This window comes from Miniopterus natalensis, chromosome 8 (genome assembly GCF_054644295.1).
Source record: "Miniopterus natalensis isolate mMinNat1 chromosome 8, mMinNat1.hap1, whole genome shotgun sequence".
Lineage (NCBI taxonomy): Eukaryota > Metazoa > Chordata > Mammalia > Chiroptera > Miniopteridae > Miniopterus > Miniopterus natalensis.
In genome coordinates, this window is record NC_142088.1 from 15,020,508 (window position 1) to 15,046,600 (window position 26,093).

General features: G+C 36.9%; 1 protein-coding gene across 1 annotated transcript in view; it reads right to left on the reverse strand.

Annotated features, from left to right (window-relative positions):
- SPAG16 (sperm associated antigen 16) overlaps positions 1-26,093 on the reverse strand; it is a 403,525-nt gene that overhangs the window by 125,171 nt on the left and 252,261 nt on the right. Inside the window, exon 11 of the mRNA XM_016196754.2 lies at positions 19,205-19,348. Within this exon, the coding sequence (XP_016052240.2) occupies positions 19,205-19,348 (144 nt within the window). The remainder of the gene's footprint in view (positions 1-19,204; positions 19,349-26,093) is intronic.

Sequence of the window (26,093 nt, forward strand, 5' to 3'; positions counted from 1 at the left end):
TAATGACCAGCTTGACAGTTAGGTTGAAGTTCTCTTGATAAGATAAGTTTGTTTCAGGACAAACAAAGCTGTTTCTAATATTCTGACCTAAACTGTATTTCTACCCAGGAACCCAGATGAGCACTTCAGTCTATGAAGCCACTTTTCAGAAATCCAGACTCCATTTGCTTAAATCATGTGTAAAGCAAGCTGCTTACCTTTCCTGTCCCTCCATCCCTGCAAGTGCAGATAAGAGAAAGGGGTAATGGCAACAGCCCACGTATCCCCGCGTCTTCTAATTTCCTGCCATGGATCTCATAATCACTAAAATGCTTTGCTGGTCTTTCTAAGACTGTCATCTGTTCTACCATAAAATCAGTGGAGTGGAGAGAGGAACAATAATCTCAGCAGATTCTCATCACATTTCTAATAAACTCTAGAAAAACAACACAGATTTCACCTGAATTTGCCAAGTCTTCATAGATTAGATATCCATTACCAGGCTGTGCCATTCACCAAGGAATTCACAGAAGTCAGGGTAGGTATTAGTGTATGTTCCGACAATGTGAATTCTACACCTCAAGCTTTACAAGTATAACTAAATCGGATCCCTTATGTGTACTAAAATTAGTACTCAATAGTTTGTTTTTAATATGTTTTTACTGATTTCAGAGAGAGGAAGGGAGAGGGAAAGACAGAAACATCAGTGATGAGAGAGAATCATTGATCCACTGCCTCCTGCAAGTACCCTACTGGGGATCGAGCCCACAAGCCAGGCATGTGCCCTGACCAGGAACCAAACTGTGACCTCCAGGTCCATGGGTTGACACTCAACCACTTAGCCACACTGGCCAGGCATCAATATCTCTTAACTGTTCTCGAAATAAGGTAAACTAGAGTATTAGCAGAAGTTAGAGCTCATGTTCTAGCAACATCATTGCCAGTTAAAGGCTCTGTGGCTTGCAGAGCAGTCTTTTTGGAGGTCAGTGTTCTGTCATAAAAGGAAGAAACGACACACTTTTCTACTGCGACTCTTCAGTGCGGATCAAACTAAGGGTGTTTGCCGAAGCATAACGCACAAAGCAGCTGTGGACACTAAGCAGTGAAATTTGTGTGCACTTATAATAATGGCCTTTAAAGCATTGCCACTGCATAGAGCATGCTGCTTTAAATAAATAAATATCTAAAAAATAAGTCAGTCTCTTCAAGGAATGTTGCTAGATCAACTGGACATCCACATACCAAAAAGGAATCCAGACACAGATCTCACAAATATTAACTCAAGATGAACTTTCTGAGCTATATGTTCACGGAAAAAAATCCCTCCATCCTGTCCAAAAATGTTGACAAACACTACAACCTTCTAAGTTCAACATACTAAAATTTAACCAAAGGAAAAAATAGACAAGTAAAACAAAATGCTACTAAAACTTCATAAAAAGAGAAACATATTTGAATTATAAATGGTTGATTCAAATTGAAAATAATTCCACATGAAAAATGAGTAAACAGGTAATTAACAAAAGAGAAAATGTAACTTGTCTACACACAAAATAATGGTCAAGGAAATAATGAGAGAAATATAAATAAAAATAAAACAATCTTTTCTGTCTGCCAAAATAACAAATGAGAGTCATTTTAAATTATTATTCTTGATTAAATTGTTTCATTTTTTGTGAAGATATTGAGTTGGAAGGAAAACAATGGAAATGATTTTGAATACACTGCCTACTTTTGAGATTTCTCAGTTTTACAACAGACTGTTTTCTAATAACTAATTATGCTTTTTTTAGCTTCAACACATTTACTCACTTCCTTGGTGCAAATAAATAATTGGGAAACACAGGAAGATCACTGAAAGAAGAATGCCATTTACTAACACAATGATTCCTCTTTAACATGGTAGTTTTTCCATTTGAATTCACATTTCTGGCCCTGGCCCAGATGGCTGTTGGTCGGAGCCCTGTCCTGTGCATCCAAAGCTTGCGGGTCTGATTCCCGGGCAGGGCACAAACCTAGGCTGTGTGTTTGCTCCCCAGTCTGGGCACCTATGGGAGGCAACCAATGGATGTTTCTCTTTCTCTCTCTCTCCCCCCCCCACTTTCTCGCTCTAAAATCAATAAAAAACATACCCTCTGTTAAGGATAAAAAAAAATACATTTCTATATTCAGGGTCTCCCTCAAACAACCTGTGAATATTTAACAATGCCACTGAAGTCATTCATTTAGAAATTTTCTTAAAAGTGTCCCTCTCACTAAACTTGCCAATATTTATAAGGCTTGAAACTGCTCAAGTGGCTTGAAGGATGCCAATTTATGGCTGATGTTGGTCTGCTGAACTTAAACTCAATTATGCTACTTTCAGGAAGACAATTACAAAGAAAATTAATGATCTCAATGCTTTCATATTACAATAATCTCATCGGCATATACCACCTATCACATATAACAGGACTCCACGACAACTTCTTTTTTCAAATAATAGCGTAGGGATTTTTAATGTTTTTATATTCAGAGGACCTGAAATGCTTTACAGCCATGAAGTTTTACTTCTGGGTACAAAGTCTAAATACTTCACAGACTAGAAGCCTGCCATGAAAAGGTTTCTATGTTATCATTTTTCTCAAACTTTCAGGTTTGGTGGAGTACTTCCCATAAGTAGATGTCAAATGTTCCAAAAACCATTATGTTTTATGAGGCAACATTTTGTTCTCAGCACTACTGTCTGCCCTACCTGGAAAGATATTTAGTGGGGAAAAATATCTATTTCACTGCTCAAGGAAATAACATAACCATAAATATAAGTTTTCCTTGGTAGTTTAACATAATAACTACACGTCTGAATAATTCTTCTGAGGTTTTCTCAGAGTGATAAAATGTGCAGAGTAAATAGTTTACATGGGCGCTTAAGTATCTTTTCTATGGTATATCCTACACAGAGGTGATTTAAGTTGTTGTTTTATATGTAAAGTTAAAATGTTTTATTTATTTTTAGAGGTAATTTTAATTTATATTTTGGATGCAAGTGGTTTCTCTTTGAACAGTGCAATGCCCTGACATGGTAATTAAACTGCAAAATTGTTCAGTAATTGGAAATATTGCTTGGAGATTTTACAGTGAAAATACAGTTAAGGTATGGTCTTCTTTAAACCCCTTACAGTTCTTTATAAATATTTCATGGAACTTTAATTTTAATTAAGAACAAATGTTAAAAGCCGAAATATAGTATATATCATCGAAGGTCATTCATATAAATAGTATTTCAAAGTGGATTTAATTTTGTTCTGTACACGCAGAAATATGTTTTCCTCTTGTAAGAATGAAGAAAGAAAGTATTTCCCTCCAAATCTGCTTTCATAATCTCATCTAGTGAGCATCTCACTAGAATCATTAGGAATAAATAGCCCTACTCTCAGCAATTCTCTCTCTTGCCTGACTCTCAATCGTTGCCTTCCTTTAAACATAAGTTATTTAATTTTTAGATTTTATGGCTTATAGACTATTTGAATACATCTTAAAATGTTTGCCTGAAATGAACTATTTCCCTAATATAGAATTCAGAGCAAACCTTCTCTTTACATAATTTAGATAAATGCCAAAAATAATTTACATATACATATATGCATTCATATATTCATTATTCAATTTATATTTATTGTGTATATGTTAACTAAGAACTGTGAGTAAAAAATTATAAAATGCATACTATACATAATATAAAATAGGCATTAAATACTTATTTATTTGTCTAAATAACTAAGATTAAGATAATTCTCTTGTATAGCCAGTCATCAAAGAATAGCCTCAACTGAGTACAACTTTGAGCTAGTTTTTAATCTAATTTAACTTTTCTTATTATGACAATCACATAACAGCTCTTAAAAGCATGGAGAAATGGCCAAGTTGTGGATACTCCTAACTAAATATCTGAAAGCTCTAAGATGTAAGTGAGGGACAAATCAATAATATACTAGCAAATGTAATCCCTAAGACAAAATAATAAAATACTTCCATTAATATCTCACAAATAAATATATAATTACAGTACTAAAATTTAAATAATTGCCTTGAAGACATCTAAGTACATGGAAAAGACTTTGTTTAAAAACAGCACTCTCAGCAGGAGCTTTGGCAGAAAATAAAAGCACTGTTAAGTAACTCCCATGGAAAAATATAAAAATCATGGATTATCCTGAGTTTACCTAGTGGAAGAAATAGATAGACACACAAAATGGTAGGGCTCCAAGAAGCACATGACCATTCTCGCAAAGAAGTTTGCATTTCATGGAGCTTAAAATGACTGGAGAATCCCCATACTGTATTGTTGCTTCAGAGAGACATAGCTCAAGACAAGTCATAGAACCTTGCTTTCAGCTTTGGTATCGATTAACCAGAAAATTTTATATAAGACAGAAAAATGGATGCTTGAAAAGTTCAACATTAAAAGGTAATAGTTGAGTGAAAGGTTTAAAGATTTTAGCTCAGGCACATGCTAATGCTGACAAGCACAGACTTGTGGTGTCTGCCGAGAGGAAACTATGTAAAGTGAGAGAGAGTGTGATAGGCTGCTCAGAGCTTCTCGATGCAGCATCCTTTGGGGTTAGAGATGGGACAGGGAAGATGCTATGGTGGACCAAGGGTAGAACAGGCAGAAAAGGCTTATATGTTCTAAGCTTAAAGCATAATGGCAATTCCTAATAAGAAACAGAGCTGGTAGTTCTGCATTTTCTAAACATAGCTGGTAGCTCAAATCCTTATATTTTCTTAGCCGCCCTTAAGAGTCAGAAATGGAAACTGATTTATGTTAAAATACCATTTGGTGATCATGAAATTAGACAAACAGTGATGGGTTGTTTTAATATCTGATACACAGGTTCCTGACAAATTCTCACTTTTGGTTCCACTATTTCCACGAAGAAGGTTTTTTTTTCTACTAACATATACGTTCTCCAGACAAGTTACAGTGAACTTGATACGGTTGCTTTATTTATACTGGCTTTTTTTTTTTACATTAATCACTTTCCAGGCAAACCTTTCCCAAATCTCCATCAGCAGATTCAAACTAATTGATTTATTTAAGTTAAAAGCCCTGAGTTCGGTTCCAAAAGGATTTGCTTTAGCCCAGTTGGTGGTGATTGTACTTTAACAAGATAATTCTGTTTATCTAGCAAGAGATTTCACGGAAATTCTCAAATGTGGGATGTACTGTGGTGATATTCTTAAGCCTTAAATAACATCTGAATATTAAAATTTCCCAAAGGAAAAAGAAATTATTTATATGTGCCTTTAAATAAATTCATGCTGCGTTCTTCAAAGTACAGAGTTTAGCAGAGGCTATCTATTCAATTCCATAAATATCAACTAACACCTTTACTGCACTAGCCATCAGAAGTTCAATATAATAGGCCACAACTTTCCCTTCTCTCAAGATCATCCCAATATAGAGAAAAAGCTAGTGATGTACTAAGTAACTGAAGCCTGTCACTTGAGAATATTGGCTCCCTTCTGGGGATTTCAGAGGCTTGGTCCATGATAATAGTAATATGCCTAATTGATCTCTCCAAAAACCGATCAGAAAATTATGGTGGGTTTTGAACGTTACTCTAAGGAGCATCATTTTTTTTTTCTCCATAAATAACATGGTGATAGAGTGGTTGCACTGGAGTGTAACATGATAAAGAGTGTTTGAAAAGAACAGATCAGTCAGGGCTGGACAGCATGGACTTGAGAGGCAGCGAAAAAGTGAGGCAGTTTGCATCATAATCCATCAATGAGATCATGATGTCTTAAAATAGCAAGCAGACCGTTAGTGTGATGACAAATATTTTTCAGTGCCACAGATGTTGGGAAAACAGAAGTAAACATTATTGTTCCTAGTCCTGCTATCCCAGAGTTCTCATTCCAATTAAGAAAACAGGTATTCTTTTTTAAAAAATCTCTTCCTTGATGAATGCTAATAAGAAGGCGATAGGTATAAAAGTGCATCTGGGAAATGTTCCTAATCTTGGAGGATCAGGGAAAGACACCTTTAAAAGTGACTTTGAAAGCTCAGTGCTATAGACTGCAAGTTTGTGTCTCCCCCCCGACCCTCCACCACAAATTCACATGTCAAAACTATAACCTCTAATGCAAATGTATTTGAGATGAGGCCTTTGGGAGTAACTAGGTCATGAAGGTGGAGCCCTCTTGATGACATTAGTGCCTTTATCTGAAGAGACACTGGGCACCTTTCTTCTTCTCTGCTTTCCACCTTGAGGATGCAATGAAAAGATGACCACCTACAAGCCAGGGCAAGAGCCCTCACCACACGCACTCCCCTCTGGCTCCGTAATCTGGGACTCCTCAGCCTCCCGAACGGTAAGAAATAAGTGTTTGTTGTTTGACCCAAACAATCTATGAAAATTAGTTATAGCAGAACCAAACTGACAACACTAGCCCTGAAGACAGATGGAGAGTTAATTGCATAAAGGGCAAAGGAAGGGGAGAATTTGAAGTGCATCCTCAGAATAGAATATGTAAAGGCCCTGAGGTGCCAGGTAAATATCATAACCAGTGTTCTGGAATTTTCTATAATGTCCAAGAGCCTCTAATATGCCGAATAATTGAAAAGACAGCTTCAGCTGAGCCGAGCAAATGTGGGCAGAATTCTCTTGCTAAGCATGTTTTCTCTTCTGTACAAATTACGAAGTTGTTAGAATTAAAATAATTTGTTAAATAAGTTTCTGATGTTTCTTTGAAGTCTGTTAAGTTCAGAGACACACAGCGTAACATCAGAGCATGGACTCCAATACTGAAATTCTGGAGAGGCAGAAAAGTATATGATTCAGACATGAGTTCTAAGGCATATGGCATTATGACAAGAAACAAGGCCAGCCGATAACCATGACGAAGATCAGCTTAGTAAGGGAAAGGGCTATTTAGCTCGGGAAGGGGAAGGGTGGAGGGGAAAAGTAAACATTTTAATCAAATCCAATACTTTGCTATTGATTTCTCTTTGCCAGACATACCTTACAGAATACTTATAATGCTTTTGACATTGAGATATTTGGCTAAAGCTATTGGATGAGTCAAGGTAAGAGCTCGGCCCCTGGTGTAATCTCTTATATTTCACTTATAACTGATTTATTCCTTTCTCCACAAAAATGCTCTCTTATTGATAAAATAAATGAAATTGAGAATCCCAGAGGGAATTTGATGTCCACTCACACAAAATAGGTTTATAAAGTGTGAGAAGCCAAGAAAAAGATTCAACTGTATGACAGCTTGGGTTTCTCCTTTTCAGTTTTCTTTTTTTCCCCCTTGTTTGTTGCAAAGTCAATATTAGTCAGGTTTTTTGTCCTTTTGTGCATTAGCCAATTAGCTATCCTTGAAGCTTCAGATTACCAAAGCTATGTTCCTAATTTCAAACGAGGGTTTTGTTAGTTAAAAATTTTAATGTCATTTACTACCATTAAAGCTATATCTGCTTGTAGTTGGAAACTTCCACACAACATCAAATCCATAAAGCTTTTTAAGGCAAACTCTGTACTAGAGTAGTTGGCATTTTCTTATTTGCTTCATTAACTTAGGAAAACTGTCAAAAATATCTTGACAAGCCTTAAAACTGTCTGTTGAATATGTTCAGTAAGGTTTCAGTTCAGGCTGAGATATCACAGCTTCTCAAATGTCTCAAATAATGTCCTGGTTAATACTGAATGTAACTACAGTAGGTCTCATTGAGTTTTGGGTCAATCAAAGACAGAACGTACACAGAGAAAAAGGAATTTATAGTCATAATAAAATAAAACTAGGCCCAGCTGGCCGTGACTCAGCAGTTGAGAGTCAGCCTATGACCCAGGAGATCGAGGTTCAATTCCCGGTCAGGGCACATGCCTGGGTTGTGGGCTTGATTCCCAGTCAGGGGCCTGCAGGAGGCCACCGATCAATGACTCTCTCATCACTGATGTTTCTATTTCTCTCTCCCTCTCCCTTCCTCTCTTTGAAATCAATAAAGATATAAATAAATAAATAAATAAATAAATAAATAAATAAATAAATAAATAAATAAATAAAATTAGAATAATTCCTGATGAACACACATCAGAACATTTTCTTTAGTGCTAAATATGATGAGAAGGAAAGAAATGTAAGCTATAGGCCTTGGTTCTTGTACATTTGGTTTTAGTCTGGAGTCTGTATTTAGTATTCAGATCCCAAGAATGTTGTTAGCACTTGAAGGACCTCATTGCTCAGAGCCCAGTCCTTTTTGTTTTATTTTTAAGACCCAGAATAAAAAAATAAAAAGTTTCAGAGTTAAATCAGTGTGAGAGCAAGAACTAGGGTCATTCCTTAATTCACTGCAGCCACTCTTCTGAAACCTCTCATTGTGTTCATCAAATACTTCTAGTTGTCAAATGCAATAGACATATTCATTCCATGTTTCATTCACACTTTAGTGGCGTTAACCTTGACATTTAGCCCTCCTTTATGCATCGCTTCTCTCCTAGCTTCCTCCTTTCCAGTCTGTCCTGGCTCATCTCCTACTCTTAAACTCTTTTACTCACTTCTCATATTCTGTTTCAATGAGTTCATCAATTCCTAGTCAGACCCTCCTAAATGTAGGGCTCCTGTATAATTTGTCACTCAAATTGAAACAATTTTTACAGTAAGAAGGGGATGCTATTTATTAATAGTTCTATAAGGGTAATAGGAATAACCTGAGACTTTTCTGGGCAAACCTAGATGCATGGTCATCCCATCCGTATGAAATGATAGAATGCAAAAATATTTTTCATTCTCTACCTCCTCCTGTATCCAAGCCCTTGACCCTGCCACTTTGTAGTCTCAACCCTCTCTCACTCTGGGCTTTGGCCAATAGAATGAGAAGGAAATAAGGTCGTTCCAGTTCAAGTCTAGTCATCAAGAGAATGTGCACCCTTCTGCTGGTTCTCTTGCACAGATGTTCTTGCTTGTCTTTGCACCTGAGCTCCTCTGAGAACACAGAGCCTAACCTGTGGGAGGGATGTGAGAAGCATGCAGAGCATGTGGGAGATTTTGAAAGCATGCCAGTTGACACCACCAGAAGCTGAGTTCTCCAGCTGACTAGGCCTGAAAACAGATATATGAAAGCCCAGCTGAGATCAGATCTTCCCAGATAAGCCCGATTTTTACTACTAACCCAGAAAATCATGAGTTGAGTAAACAATTCTGATATTAAGCTAAAAATATTTGAGGTGGTTTATTATGCAATGTTATTGTGGCAGTAGATAACTCATACACTAGCTCCGAGCTCTCTCTTGAGACCTATATTCACATACTAAGTATCTTTACCTGAATCACCTACAGGCATTCAGAATTCCACAATAAAGTTATAGAATTTCCCACAAATGTTTCCTTTATCTATATATTCCCTAATCTCAGAAATCCAATTTTTCCAAGTTAAAAATCTAGGACCATATTAAATTCTCTCTCCCAATTTCAATAGGAGAGCTATTCCTATGGAGTCTATTTCTTATATATCTTTATAAATCATTGTTTCCTTCTGTCACCAATCACTGGGCCTTGACTGGACCTTCTCAATCAGGGCTCTTGCAAGAGAACTCCTAATGTTCTAATGTACCCACTGAATGTGATACATTAAATATCTCCTATACATCCAAAATTGGAGAATTATAAAAGTGTTCACCCAAATAATTTTATATAGGGTTTAATTCCCTTGAAGAACCCAGGTATAAGGCAGCCTTGCTCATTTTTGAGGGCACCTTGTGATGTTCTACATGGCTTTTCCACCTTGATAAGCCTTGCCATCCTCTAATCAATCCTCCCTAAGTTATGATGTGCTCTAGCCTTTGTCACTGTTTTTCATCTGTGAGTGAATTGTATACAAGAAAAGTGAGATCCTCTCTGACAAGGATATTAACAAAATTTAAAAAATGGTATGTTTATTATATTACTAATACCTTTATATTGCTTACCTCGTTATGTATCAGTAATAATACTTAAGTATGAAAACTTGCTGTCTTTATCTCTCTCTCACTGACTGTGCTGAGCATTTGATATTGTCTTTGAAGAGAGTTGAAAATAAATGGAATGGCCATGCCATAAGCTAGTTTGCCCAATGGATGTGGCCCTCAAGTACATTTACATCAAAGCACATGGTGGGCCCAGAATGACAACTCTTGACCTGAGGGCTTGGTGTTGTCTGTCAAGGTGTTGCATCCTCTCAATCAGGATGCTTTTGCATATATTACGATGCCTTTCCAAGATAAGAATTGTGAGCTCTACTGATATTTGTGCCGCAATAAAATTTTCTAAAAACTGTAGTAACTTGCCAAGTAACTGTGAGATTTAATCAGGCCATCAATCAGCAAGGTTAGGTCATACAAGCTAATATTTCTTTGGAGCTTAGATACAGTTGAATGATCTTTGGTTCAACTAGAGGCAAAATATTAGTTCCTCATGACATTTAACAGTTCCTGGAGTCATTATTTTGACAGCATCTGTTTGACCTGGGAAACTTCTTGCCTACAGAAATAGGCTTAGGGCAAAATTTGCTTACATAAAAACTCAAGAATAAAAATGACCTTAAAGGTCAATTTTAATCATCTATTAAAAATAAGTATGGGCCTCTGAGTAAGATGATGACACAGACCCAGGCTTCTAACTTCCCCCACCCAGGGTTTATAAGAATGACCAGGAAAAGATGAAAACAACGAACAGCATGCTCTAAGCCTGAAAACTACAAAACTTGTCATTAAGTGCCAAAGATTTCAAGGAACGTCTGCTAAATATACTGTACACCAAATTGGTTGCAAGAATCACAAAGGCCTTACTTGCAGTTTCCCTTCTATGAAAGAACAGTAGCACTAAGCAGTATTCAGAAAAAGAGCCTGGAAACCCCACTATTACCTCCTTAGAGCAGGGAGGGAAATTCATGAGATGAGTTGTCCCAGTACACAGAGGGTCATAGCAGCAAGGGGTGTTTTTCTGGAACAAGTGTCCAAAATGTAAGCAGAATACCCAGGGGGAGATCCTTCTAGATTTGAATGGGTCACAAAACCTCAGAAGCAGGCCTTACAGTTGGGTAAAGGGTTGAAAGAACTGGAAGGCTCACTAAGCCTTCAGGTTCCTTTCTGAAGGGGCCTATGAAATAAGTGGAAATCAGCACACTTAGACCGGTTTCCAATCACACTATTTCTTCTTCATCTCAGTTTTTCCTAGAACCATAAGATCTTTGAAATGGCGCTAAAAGTCAGGAGAAGGGGACAGTTTCAAAGAATCAGAGGAAATAGCTCCCTTTGAAATCTATTCACCAACAGAGGAAGGAGAGAAAAATTAGAAAACTACTGAGTCATATTTCCAAAAGGGTCAAGATGACTCAGCATCAAACAACTTAGCTTGAATGAAGTTACAGTAAGCAGGAAAACATGAGATGGGGAGAGGGGTTATAAAGATGGGATGCAGGGTGACCAACCCCACCCACAGAAGGCACTTTAAACTATAAATAATTTTGTTATATGTTGAATATGTACTTTGTTAAGTTGAAAGTACCAGTTATATGTGTGTTCAAATGTTTTCGGCTAATTCAACAAGTACCACTGTGGCTCGCCCATACTGCCTTAGGCAGTTGCAATTTTAAACACTTGTTCTTAATTGTTTGCTACAAATGTTCTAGCAAATAGTCCATTTAGGCAGAACAAGCCCTGACTCAGGTCAAATAGAAACAAGCCCTGCAAGTGGGAATTTCCAAGGGGCTTCCAGAAAGTTCAAACAGTCACATCTCTCTGAGAATGGGCTTTGCAGGGATCTGGAAACCTGTGCTGACTCTACTCCTGATGCTGATCTGCACAGCTACCATGACTTCGAGGCAGCTGGTTTACAAGGCTGCTGCAGAGTTGGGGAAGGGGGCTGGGAAAGAGACAAGTTAAAACATGAAAAACTTCACTTCTTACTCATATTCAGCAATTTTTCTGGAATAAATGCTCTTTGGATTGATGCAGGCTGTTGGCTAAGATCTAGAGCTCTGAAAAAGTTGATTTTGGCAATTGTTGAAGGCCTTATTCTGTCAGCCTGGAAGTGCTTCTCCTTATGACTAAAATTTAATCTCTTTAAAATATTATTCAGGGAAGATTTTAAACTTTAGGGGGCTTTTTTGCCAAATGAAAGTCTTCCAGTAGGTTTGGGTTCCTTTGGTAAAGTGAACTCTGCAGTAACAAGTGGTGTGGATGAGTATGTATATATGTGAGTGTATGTGAGCACTACACCCTTATGATGACATGATACCTACCAGGAGTATGAGAGGAAGTGGCCACATTCCTGGTCTAGCATCTTCAATTCTGTTCATTTGAATTAAAGAAGTATTTATTGATTCCCTATAATGTTTCAATTGCTCTGCTGTGTCACGAGAACACAAAGATGAGTAAGACACAGACCCTGCCCTTAACACATTTATAGTATTTCTCAGATATGTTTTTTCTTACTAGGCTAATAGATGTGGAGACAGTATTGGTTTCAGAGCAAACCACATCTGGGCTAGAATCCACCCAAAAATATCAACAATGCTACTCTTAGCAAGTGGTTGCTCTGAGCTCATGACTGCTAATGATTTACATAGATTTTTCCCATGCAGGCATCATGAAAACCTTACGAGATAGGTTATTCCCATTTTACAATGAGCAACTGAGATGCTCAGAGGTTCCATAAAATGACAGAGCTGCTGCTTTGTCATATCCACACTTGAAAAGAATTCTGACTTTAGAAGTTGCTTCTCATGTATAACCAGAGCCTGTCACTTGCCTAAGGAGGACCCTTGGGCAGTCTCTCCAAGTTTCACTGAGCTATGAGACTATGGAAAATATTTTCCTAACACTTTTCTCTGTAGTGATCATGTATTACTTTTAGAATTAGACAGGAAATATATTTAAAGAAGTACGCTGTTACTTTCCATGCTCAGCCCCTTCCCTTGAAAGTGATAAGCTATACTAAGAACAGAAGCACAACATACACCTCTTCAAGAAATATAAAGTAGAATGTTATTATTTAGCAAGTGTATCTAAAAGCTATCTTGGTAAAGATCTACTGAGGGTTTCAGATTATGAAAACATCTACCTCTGAAACTCAGGAAGAAACAGGACATCACAAGCTTTGGGAAATGGTACATCAACCTCTTCATTATGTGTTGAAATCTGAACTCTTGACTTTATGTTTGTAGCAAATAGAAAGGTTATCCATGCTTCTGGTTTGTTCTTTTCTTAAATAATTAAATGATATACTTGCCAAGGAGCTTTCATACTGTGGTTCTGGGCATTATATAAATACATAAATAGGTAGCTTGTACAGGGAAGGGAGAGTATGAGGGATTTGGGAGAGGCCTATTTATTCACAATTCATAAATCCATTTATAAGGGTGATTTATGTTTAACAGGATGCTGTTAGCTCTACTTCTGCCTCAGGTAGTGAACTCAGAGGAAAAATGAATGCACTGTAAAATTGTTTAAACCACTAATCCCAACTTCTTTCATTTCGTAGAGATATCTGGGAAGATACATACTGTTTCACATAATAAGCTGTGGTCACACAGAAAAAAACGCAACTCTAAGTGTCATAAAAATTGACATTATATTTACATTCAAAACCATGCTATTGTCATTGAGCATTTACTTGGTTTGGGTAAAGACCAAATAATACATGATTAAGTTAGTGTAGTATGTTTTTATTGATCTATTAATATTAACCTGGAGACTAATATGTAACTAGTCTAAATGGACCAACAATAATAAAACATGCCTTGGACAATGGAGGTCAATTGCTATATGCCTTAGATTCTTCAAAACCCAGAATCAAATGAAAAAACTATTTTAAAAAGTATTTTTGGTGTTTCTGGACAAAATGTTTTCCTTCTAAAACATAATCTAAATTATATATATATAATTGGTATAATTTTTAAAGAAATATCTATGTTTTTATGGGCTATGAACACATAGGTAACATAGGTCTTTTCACAGTAATTATACCTCTTTTTCCATGTTTAACTTGGTGAGAACTGGAGACGTGATGTTACCAATGAATGTTTCATGGATAGTATTCTTCTAATGGAGCTTGGAATAATCAAGGCATCACAATGGGCTCTTTCCCTTTTTAGCCCATTGCATTTAAGGCTACCAGTTTTATAGCAATTTTTGAGCTATCTCTAAGTTCTCAAAGTTCCTATGGATGAACAAAAAGAAAATAGTGGGTGACATTTATTGCCCGGAAAAATTACTTGTGCTTTTCATATATCATAGCATTTAGCCTTCACAATCGACCTTCAGAGTAGTTGTCCTTATTACACTCATTTCACAGATGAGAAAACTGACAGGTCTAGCAGAAGGAAAGCCAGGATTCTAACAAGGGAACCTGAAGCTCTAACTACACGTGTTAACTGTTTAGATATCTCCCCCTTGCACTGGAGTGTGCTTCAGGTTCCTTCTTTTTAGCATTGTGCATTTTGCTCTTTTAACGGTGCAAAGTTGGTGCCAATGCATGTCCTCTGCATTGTTCCACTCATTCATCACATTCAGTGGCTAATGAATAACTTTCAACAGCTAGTTCATCAGTCTACCGAGTAAATGCACAGGGTGCCTTACCTTACCATTGTATGAACACCCTCTACTGGTAAGTATTCAGTAATAGCCAGTTCCACAGTGACTGAGTTACTTACCCACGTTATTCCTAAAAAGTGTCTCGATACATAAATCCTACTAAGGTACAGACAAACTTAGATACAAACCTGTAAGTACGCGTTTCTCTTTTGACCCATCTAACTCCATCCAGAGTCTACTTTCACCTACCAGGTCTGCTTAGTTCCCAATTCTACCAAAATTCATGCGTCTTGTCAATTTCAAAACATGCGGCTTAACAACCCCATTTTAAAGTAACTTTCAATATCTATCTGTTAATATAATTTATATTATGGTATCTTCATAATTAGGTCACTTATATATCCCATGCTTTTCAAGTGCAAATTTACTTGATCATTGTAAATTGCCTTTAAACATACAACTGTAATATTTTCTAAATCCCTTTAAAGACTTTTGCATCTATTATTGTGAAATGAGACTACAGCTGTGGTGGGGGTATTACATTTGTTTCATTTACATTTTCTACATTCTTTTAAAAAGTTTTGCACTATATTGTGAAATGCGACTACAGCTGTGGTAGGGGTATTACATTTGTTTAGTTTAGAATTATGTTTATGCTATATTTGTAAAACAAGAACTAAAATTTCCTTTTTATTTTTCTTTTCCCCTGAAAATTCAATAAACCTAAAAATTGAACGATTTTTTTAAAATAAAATTTTTAAAACTCAGCCATATATCTGCTCAAGATGGGAATGCGAGGTAGAAATTCCAAAACTCAGTTTTTCCCAATGTTAATAATTTATTCTGTATTTGTGTTTCATCTTGATTCAATATCAGAATATTTATTTTTACAGAAATCTATTATTTTATGAAAAATTCCAATATATATATTTTTTAGTCTTTGTGTATGTGGCTTTAACTCATTCCAAATTGCTAAGGTTTATATTTATGTTTCTCACTTTTATTTTTTGAGAAGTTTTTTGAGTTATCTACTTATTTTATTGTAATTTCTTGTTTTATTATTTTTCCTCTCAAATAAATTTTGGATTAATATATATTTAATATATTTATTCTAATTTATTCATTTATAGCTTTTATTTATTCATTCTTTTGTTTTTTGTACTTCATTGACCATTTGTACTTTTCAATTTGAATTCACAATTCACTTATTTTTATTTTTTGTTTAATAATACAGCATTTAAATCTATGAATTTTACTCTGAATACAGCTTTGGTTACATCTTAAGTTTGATGAATATTGTGGTTGTTATTGTTTACCAACTAGGTAACAACAGTTTATAGTTCCTCTTTGACCAATATTCATTTATTCGCTTTTTAATAATTCATATTTTATTATATTTTATTAATTGATACATCATTTTCTTTTATTATGACTCTTGTTCACAAATATTGGTTTATGTAATTGCTGTTATGAAGAATCCATTTATGCTAAATTTTTGGTGTGAGATTTATACATTTTTTTAAAAATCTAACAATGAGTGATTTAAAAGAATTTGTATTCTCTCTTTATAAAGTACAAAATCCAACACATATACTATTAAGGACACTTACTAGTTTATTAATCCCTCTAACTCCATTGTAATTTTGTTGATTTGACAGATTAAAAACTGAGAAAGACAATTTGAAACCTTTGATGACCATGGCTTTGTCAGAATCTTCTTGTACATATTTTTAAGATCTCTTATTCTATATAATTTAACATTATATTGTCTAAATCCTTGGCGGATAGTTATCCTATCAGTTTAGTTTTTACCTGCCAGTCTTCTTTTTCCAAAATTAATATTATATGAGTGTTGTATTTGTTGTTTATGTCCTAAGGATGTTTCGTAGGCCAAGGGAAACAGGACAAGGAAGACTGATTCAGGTCAGTCAAGGTGTACCATAGTCATATCAAGTAGGATTGACCCCCCCCAAAGAGAAGTCTGGGTTATGTCATTGTGGCAGAAGAGAAAATGGCTCTAATGTCATAGTAATCAAGAATGCATACAATTGAAAGTTATAGAAAACACTCAACTAGGAGCAATTACAATTAAAAATAAAATAAAGAAAATGTATAATTTTATTTTTCATTGTGAAGAGCAGATGTCAGTATGCAGTGTGTCTACTCTGGGCCTCTTCCAAGAGGGCAGAACCAAGCAGATCGCAAAGATGGGCTCAAGGGAAAGCTGTCATTGCATTCATTAGCTAAAGAAATAACTACAAATTAAAGTATCATATTTGAATCAAATTCATTTTGTTTGATTTTTAAATTATAGAAAAAACATGTAGAGAAATAGAAAAAAATTATATCTTCACAAATAAATTATTTTTTTACTGACTAAATTACTTAAGCCAAAAAAAAGTCAAATGACACAAATATAACTTTTAGAAAGCATGAATTTCGGCAACTTTTAAGACATAAGCATTGTATAAATATATATTATATGCATATATTACATATATTATGTTATGTGTATATGGTCTTCAGTGTTGATTTCATACACTAAGCATTATAAAATGAGGTCTGATTTATAAACTCTTTCACAATTGATTTCAGACTGATGGTTGCCAGATGGGAGGGGGGTTAAGGGGGTGGGTGAAAAAGGTGAAGGGATTAAGAAGTACAAATTAGTAGTTAAAAAATAGTCACAGGGATATAAAATACAGCATAGGGAATATAATCAATAATAATGTAATAACTGTATGTTGTCAGGTGGGTACGGGAAATATCAGGGGGATCACTTTGTAAAGTATATAATTGTCTAACCACTATGCTGTACATCTGAAACTAAAACAAAATAATGATGAATGTAAACTGTAATTGAAAAATAAAATAAAATAAAAACAAATTAATCTCCACCCCAAATAAAAAAGAATTTTTACTGTTGTTTTGATAATCATTTATTCCTTTTCATTAATTCTACAAAAGAGGATTTACTATTTAATATCACTCACTTAAAAACACTATGGTTAAATGTATTTTCTCCCAGTATTTATATCTCCTGCACTAGAAAAAAGCAAACAGTATAGCTGCATTTTACGACAATTCTGCCAAAGAAAGTACTGAATGTAAATTCACAATGAGTGAATAATGATGTATTTCACCTCATTTTAATTTCAGTAACTGAGTGGGAAAACAGGAAGATCTATTAAAAGAACCCTGTGCTGGTCAAGCACTAATGAGACAATGTCCGAGTCACCGGCTGCCATGGTAACAGGGCATTATGGAGATCTGATGAGTATGCCCAGCAGCTCCGTAAGTGATGGGCTACACTTCTAACTGTGTTGTCTCTGCTGGCAAGATGAGCTTTACACCCCTAACAGATGAGAGGTGGTGTGGCTCTGTTTCTCTACATACCAGATATGGAATGCACTACATGTTCAAAAGTTAAATTCAAACATCTAGCACTACAGATAAATTAGGCTTTGAAAAATTTTTCAAAAACTAAAAAATTAGTCCACTCTTGTCATTAACTCACTTAGTTTCTTCATTCCTATCTAATTTCACTGACAATGATAAGAAGATAAGAATTTTTTTTATAAAAAGTTTTGTGAAAACATGGAAATAAATCAGTCCGAGTCCTCCTAAGAACACAATTTCCCAATGGAATGGTTTAGAAATTGCACCAGCACTGTGAGTCACCAAGAGTAATAAGACCAGAGAGTGTTAGAAAGAGGCAGGTGCAAGTGTTTACAAATGTTGAGTACAGTGACCAGCAAGAGAAGAGAGTCCGGACAGTGGCAGGAGTTGACTACAAACAACGGTGGACAGAGCTTTAATGTATCTGTGTTTAACAATATGTTTCCTTCTGTGCCCTTGGCCTTTGAAGTACAAAAATTCAATGAATTCTGAGAATTACAGAACTCAGAGATCTTGGTTCCACTTTGATCTCTTTAATATCTGGAGTGTCATTGAATTTTTAACAAAATTGATCACTCCCTTCTGATCCTTTTTGGTAGATAGCTTAATTCTAAAAGAAAAACCTGCATGATAAACTGAGGCAAAGCAAACTATAGCATGCATTACTGACTAGGAATCATGTGTCTTGTCAGAGCTCGTGAATACAAGAAGCATTAACAACGCTTCTTCTGGGAAGCCCTTTATTCTGTTAAATGCATCAGCATGAGAGTAACTTTTACAGGTACCAAATATCAAAGGCAATCAATCTAAAATCAATATAATGAAAGCCAAAGGAGCATTTATCTACATTTTTCTAAATGCAGTGGGGGTGTGAGGCTGCAGAGAAAAAAAAGTGTTATCAAAACCAGCAAAGCACAAAGTTTCATTTATACAAGGTAAGTCCTAGAGATCTGTTGTACTTTATGCTTAAAAATTTGCTAAGTGGGTAGATCTTATGTTAAGTGTTTTATTGATGATGAGGATAATAATAAATGAAGTGGGTGGCAGGAAACCTTTGGAGATGATAGAATATTTACAGCATAGACTGTGTTATGATGGTTTCAAGGATGTATACCTATCTCCAAACTCATCAAGCTGTATACAATAAACATGTACAGTTTTTGTCCACTACTCAGATTTTGTTTTTAAAAAGCCAGGAGAGTGAAGAAACAATAGACAAGCGCAGTCCCTGGAGAGATTAGGCTGGTTGGGGGACTATGTGCACCGACCTGGGATGGAAGCAGCAGTTGGAAAGCCAGTCCGTGTGGCCGGTTCCTGTGAGGAGCACGTTGCCTTTGGGGAGCTCCACTGCCTTCCAGAGGTGGTCCTCACCGCAGGAGACTAGGATGTCTTTGCTGGGGTGCATGACAATGCTGCACAGGGGGAGAAGAGAGAGTTAGGGGGCGATAACAGTGAATGCTTTCACATGGAATAAGTCAAATGGCAGTGGCTGCCCCACGTCAGAAAGGCAGGGCGGTTCATAGGGTGCTGGTCTGGAGCTCAGAGGAATCAGACTTTACCTCCTGGCTACAGCTCGAAGACTAATCGCTTTCTGACTGCCATCAGTCTAATTAACTTTACTGGATCTCAGATTCCTTGTGTGTCAAATGTGATGGTTGGTTTAGGTAATTGCTCATGTCTAATTTGTTGTGTGTTTTTTTTTTAAATTTATCTTTATCGTTGAAAGTATTACAGATGTCCCTCTTTTTCCCGCATTGATCCCCTCCACCCTGCATCGACCTCACCCCCAGGCCTTCATCATACCAATGTCTGTGTCCATAGGTTGAAAACAATAATTCTGTTGTTGCTGTTTTAGGAAGAAAAATTTGATGACAATAAAAATTTGGTGTTAGGATAGTTGGAACAGTAGCCATGGTTATTATTAAAAAAATAAAAATTCTTTTCATATTATAGTAATCTTTAATCAGGCATTAATCCAGGAAAAGATCATGAATCATAACCACTATCACAGTCTTTAATAAATACTATAAATGAGACATTAACTCCATGGCCTACTATCTACACAAAGCAAAGGAGCTCAAATTCTGTGCTAATATGCCACTTAAACTGGCTTCAGTCAATGCACAGTACACAAATTACAGTAATGAATTCAGGATGCATAAGGCAATTCCCACTCTATAAAGGCATGGGGGGAAATGAGAAAGAAGTATGTAAAATTAACCATTAATGCATTAAGTAGTATTATTTGAACCGGACTATGGTCGTCGTGGCTATTCAAATACCGGAGCTAAACCATTCCAAAATCAAGAGTCTACAAGGTTAATGCCTGATATTTTATCTATGGCCATGCTCTAATCTTATTTATATAGAGTTTCATCTATGCCTTACAATGTACTGGGAACAAATGTGCCCAATGTTAAGCACCTATTAAAATACCAGCCTAAAGATTAGCAACAAATTGTTCAATTTCAACACTGCCATCTCAAATCTAAGGCATAATGCTTTTGCTTGCCCACATAGTGAAGTGAAGCAATGACTTAAAACACAAATCATACATTCATTTCTCCCATAGTACATTCTCTGAAAGGCCTTGTTCCTTTCTTCTTCAATATAGACTTTAGGAAATTAATTTCCCAAAGAAATAATGGTCTTGGTTTATACCCACATGGGTAGCTCAAGGGCTAACATCAGATTAAAATTTTTCTCATTATGGATCCCTTCCATTAGTACCATTTAATCTCAAAATTTTGAACTGAAAATTCACTTTCTTGCATTAGACCTATACAGTTTTGGAAATCTGCTAGGGTCAACCAGCGCTGCAAACATTCAACTCACAGGCTTGTGGCCACTATGAGCAGGGCCGTTCTCCAGTGAAGCACTGTTTCACTTTTCTCCAGCGCTTCCCTGCTCAAAATAAACACAGTGGAAGGGAAATTTTTCATTTTGCAATTCATCATAATGTTGGTTTGTGATTTTCAGAAGGCCAATTCAGGAAAGGAATTTATTACAGCTCAAACTGGGTAGAGGATACATTTATAGAACTTAATTAGAAGAAAAATATGATGAGAGGTAAAAAATGTCAGGCAGAAATGAATTCTGTATTCAAACACACATAAGAAGGCCGACCAAATCCTTGAAGCTACTGAGTATGATGTATGTTGGCTCGCAGCTTTCCTGGCAGACACATGCACATTCGACTAGATGATAAATTACCCTCTTTAAGTGAAGATAACTAAATCATTGATGTCTTGACGAACTTTGAAAGATAAGTTTCCCAAATGACTTTTGTGAGGGGAGCTATTTGTAGAGTTAAGGAAAAAATATAAATAAACACAAACCCATTGGTGGCTAATCAGCTTGGAAGCGATTTTTCCAGACTCCTCTTTTCTCTTCTGACTTGGGGCCTCCTCCATCCCACCTGCAACTCCTACTTCTACACAGGGACTGATCCACTCTCTCTTGTCTTTGTCCATATATCCTTTCCTAACATGGACCCTTTTTAAAAAATATCTCTCGTTATAAATGTTTTTTTCTAATCGCCTAATCATTCTGCACAAATTTCAGTCTAATGCTGATATTCTGTTCTTCTAAGAATGGATTTTACTTCATTCATGAAATGGCCTTTAAGAGAACAGAAATATTTCCAGCATATATCAGAAGGAACTTAATGCTTCACAACCATCAGCCAATGAACATTTGCTCTTGATTAGGTCACTTCACGTGGGAGACGATCATGATGGAAACAAACACATGGACCGGAAATATTTCCCAGATACAGACGTTCAGTGTTATTATCAGCTCCACAATGAGGTACCAGTGTCTGAAGCCTTCCTCCTCCATCATCAATTAATGGTAATGATATCTAATATTGTCTGAAAACTTAATGTGCACCTGACCTTGTACTAAATGCTTTTAATTTTCACAAGTGGAATGAAAGCTCATGGGGTCAGGGTTGTTTTGTTTGCTATATGGTTGCTGTACACTCCACCCCACTATGCTGGCACATAATAATTCAACAAATGCTTGTCAAATACCTGACTGAGTGATTGACTTTGGTACTATTAGTTTTGTGATTTTATGAGGTTAAGATATGTAAAGTGCTCAAGTTCACATTTTGTAGTGGATAGAGGCTGACTATGAATTCAAGACAGTTTCATTTCCAGGCTCATGGTTTCAGTAACTTCTACTTAGTATCAATTTTTCATAGTTTATCATTTATATGTATATTATGATAATTAATAATTATTATTGTAGAGATTGAAGATAGTTATTACCATTCCCAGTAAATACTTAAGTCATTTAGTCATTAATAAACGCCAAGTTAAAGAAGCCACCTAGGAACCATGAGGGTATGTACTGGAACTGGGTGCCACCCCACATAAAGGGATCTTAAAGGAGTCAGGGGGCCCTGCCCTTTACAGCTGACATGCTCTGAGGTAGAAGAAGCCGGGGGACAGCCCCCTGGCAGTCCTGTCTACATGAGGCTCTGTGCTGACATACTGCGTTTGGCCCTTGAGAAGGTATTTAATTTGTCATTTTCTGCTAAAATTATGAGCTTTGTATTATACTTCACATTGTCAGAGAGCACTGCCATTTTATTCACCTATTTACAGAGCATGCTACAAATAATAAATGTAGGGGAATATCTAATAAGCATTGATAATTCTCCTAGTATACTGAGGCCCCTCAACTCTTATTATTCTATTTATCTCTGAATCCGTGTTTCAAAGAACCTGAAGAGAAAGAAAAATAACTACCACTCCATGGGAGTTAGTTCTTTATCTTAAAATTGAATACACTAACTCACTTAATGGTCATGACACCCCTGTGAGTTAAGTGTACTGTTATCCTCACCTTGTAGATGGTGGACCTGGGACTAATAGAGGTTAAGTGATCAGTGCAAGGTCATGAAGCCAGCAAGTGGCAGAGCGAGGACTCGAATTTGAGTGGGCTGTGCCCAGAGTCCATGTCTCTCTGTAGAGTGAGCTCAGAACCTCAGCTGCCTTTTCCTTTTTAAGATGACACAAGGAGCAAAAGCCAAGCTAAATGTTGTCCTAGTTATGCCCGGGGGATTTAGTGAGATGCATCTTGAAGTTTCTAAAAAAAATGATATTTTTTTTCTGTTATTTTCTAATGATGTATGAAAGGTTATAACTATTGTCGCTTGTTATTTTCTATTAGTTACACACTGGCTGGGTTCAGAGTGGTGGAGTGATGGATGAAAGGTGATTGAGAGAGAAGTACTTATATTCTAAAGCAGAGGCTGGCAAACATTTTCTGTAAAGGGCCAGATAGTGAGGATTATAGAAGTCGACTGTTTATGGGACCCACATTTATGGGTCTCATGGTCTCTGTTGTAACAACTCAAATCTGTCATTGTCACATGAAAGCAGTGATAGCCAAATATAAATGGATGAACAAGGTTGTGTTCCAATACAACCTTATTTACAAAACCAGGTGGTGGCCCAGATTTGGCCTTTGGGCCCTACTTTTCCTACAACCTGTTCCAAAGCACTTGCATGGCATGGAGTAGACTAGTGTTTAAGGGTGTGGGCTCCAGAGGAAGAGGTGTTTGAACTCTTACTCCAGTGTTGACTTGCGAGGCATCCTTGGATAAGTGATTTCACCAGCCTTTGCCTCGGGCCCCTCATCTGGAAAATGGGAAGAATATATTATTGATCTCATAGGTTTGTTCTGGTAATTAAATAAGTTTATACATATAAGCGACTTAGAACAGGGTTGGCCACATAGTGAAAGCTCAGTGGACATTATCACAGTACAAGAGACAAGGTCTCCGAGGCCAGCCTGCCTAGACTTGAATACCAGCTTCCCTCTTACGCTCATTAGCTGATTACATCGCACCACTTCTCCATCCGTCTCCTCATTTGTGAAAGGAGGAAATGATAAAACTGATGCACAGGGATGCTGTGAGGGTAAAATAAGTTAATCTACGTAGAGTGGTTGGAACACTATCAGAACAAGGTCAGCTCTCCATACAAGTTAGCTGTTATTATTAATCAACACCACTGTACTTAACGGTAACTGGCCCTTCAAATAGTCGACTTCTATAATCCACATGTGCCTCTTTTAGAGATTATGGGCAGTATGTTTAGCACTTAAAATTGGAGATATTTAGAGAGAGATGATGTTCCCATGGGGTTTAGTTAAACCCTGGACATTGCTAGGCTTGATGTGGTGTTAAAGCCTCTGACTGAATTGCAGCCCTCATATGTAACACTGCCACACAAGAACATGACGAGGTTTGGTGGGGTTTCCATGACATGGTTTTCAGGAATGCATCCAGAGAAACAGTGGGCAGTGTGTCCGCACTCACTCCACCCCTGCCTTCATGTCTGCAGCTGGCGAGAAGCAGCTGCTGGCACGGAGAGGCCTCTGCCAGGGAGGGCCTGAGCATGCTGAAACGAAGACAGCACGGGCCTCTCCCAGGCTCTGTCCACAAAGAGGTGTCCCTCTTGTCACCACAGAATGACTTACCTTCTCAGAGATGTCTTCCCGAAGTTCTAATTAATAAGAATAATTTGCTCTTTTTTAATGTCTCCCTGGCACCTGCCCTAAGTGCCACAGAGTCATTTCACTTTAAACTTTGAATATAAGCTTTCTGCTTCCCTTTAACTTACTATTAATTATAATTACAAGATGGAAGACAAAGGCCCTGTCACCTCATTCCCGAGTTAATAAGCTAGTGACTAGGGTGGAAATAGTACAGGAACCATCTTACGGATTCAAAAAAAGAAAATGTGGGTGAGTGCTAGTCCTGCTCTTTAATCAAGTCATGTCCTGATGAAGTATCCATGAAGTGTTTTGTTAAACAATATACCCGGCCTGTTACATAAAATATTATGTTCTAGCGAAGCTTTGCTCTCTTTTGGAATAGGTCACATTCCCTATAATAGACCATCTGATATATACTTCAAAAGCTCTCCTCTCTAATGGAAATTGTTCTTTCCAGTAGTGGCATTACACAAGGATATTTTGCAGAGAATATGTGTAGGTGTATGGAGAACACTATTAATTATCAGTAAAGTCGGTGACATAAGCTCCGCTGTTAGGCTTTTCAAAGAGATGAATATTAATCCAAAAAAAAAAGATTGTCACAAGAAAGACTAATTAGATACCCCCATCTTCACTTTCATTGTGAATGCTTCCTTCACTTCCGTTCACAGGCTCCAATTATTTTCGGCACAGAAGATGCACGGTGGGCTGAAAATATATCAATACCAAAATATGTGCCCCATGAACATTTGGTGACCATTTATCTACTCTGAATGACAGCACACACTCACGTATTATGCATGCCTATATGCAGCTTACGAGGACAGATACTAGTCTGACTGTTGCTCAGCTAATAATTGCACCTTATATTTGGATATGCATCAGGATTTACAGAGCACTCGTCAACATGTAACTTTTTTCCTTCAACAAAAAGAGCCTGCAAAACAGACAGAGGCATCCCTCTCGGGAGGCTTACATATGAATGGAGGACAGCTAACAACAGCATTAAAATAAACAAAATAACCCAGCTATACGAAAAACATAAAGTGACATGACAACGCTGTGGGGAGGAATGTCATATTCAATGAGGTGGTTGGGGGAGTCTTCACTGAAGATGTGACATTCTAGTTGAGATCAGAATGGCAAGAAGGAAGGAGCATCTTTAGGACGATTTAAGGACAGGGGGTCAAGCACAGGTGACTGCAGGTACAAAAGTGCTAGTGCTGAAGAGTTGGTGCACTTAGGGGACAGGAGGAAGGCCAAGGTGGCGGCAGAAAGCAGGCGAGGAGAGTTGTTTAAGGATGAGTGAGGAGGAGGAGGGAGCTGAAGGCCAGATCTGTGGGGCCTCGGTGGCTGAGCAAAGAAGACAAATTTATCCTAAGATCATTGACTGGTTTTATGTAGGAGACTGTTATGTGATTGATAATCGCTTAAAAGATCTTCCTAGCTGCTGCGTGGAAAGTGAGAAAATGGGAAGAGAGAGAAGAAATTGGGACATTAGCTAGGAGTAAACAGTAGTGAGCTAAGAATAAAGGCATTAGGTCCACTTAACAACATACAGCTCCTCACTGGGTATGACCGGTGTCGCTTTAGTATATTAACAATCTCACCATTGCCTTTGGGAAGAGTCAACTCACAATTGTT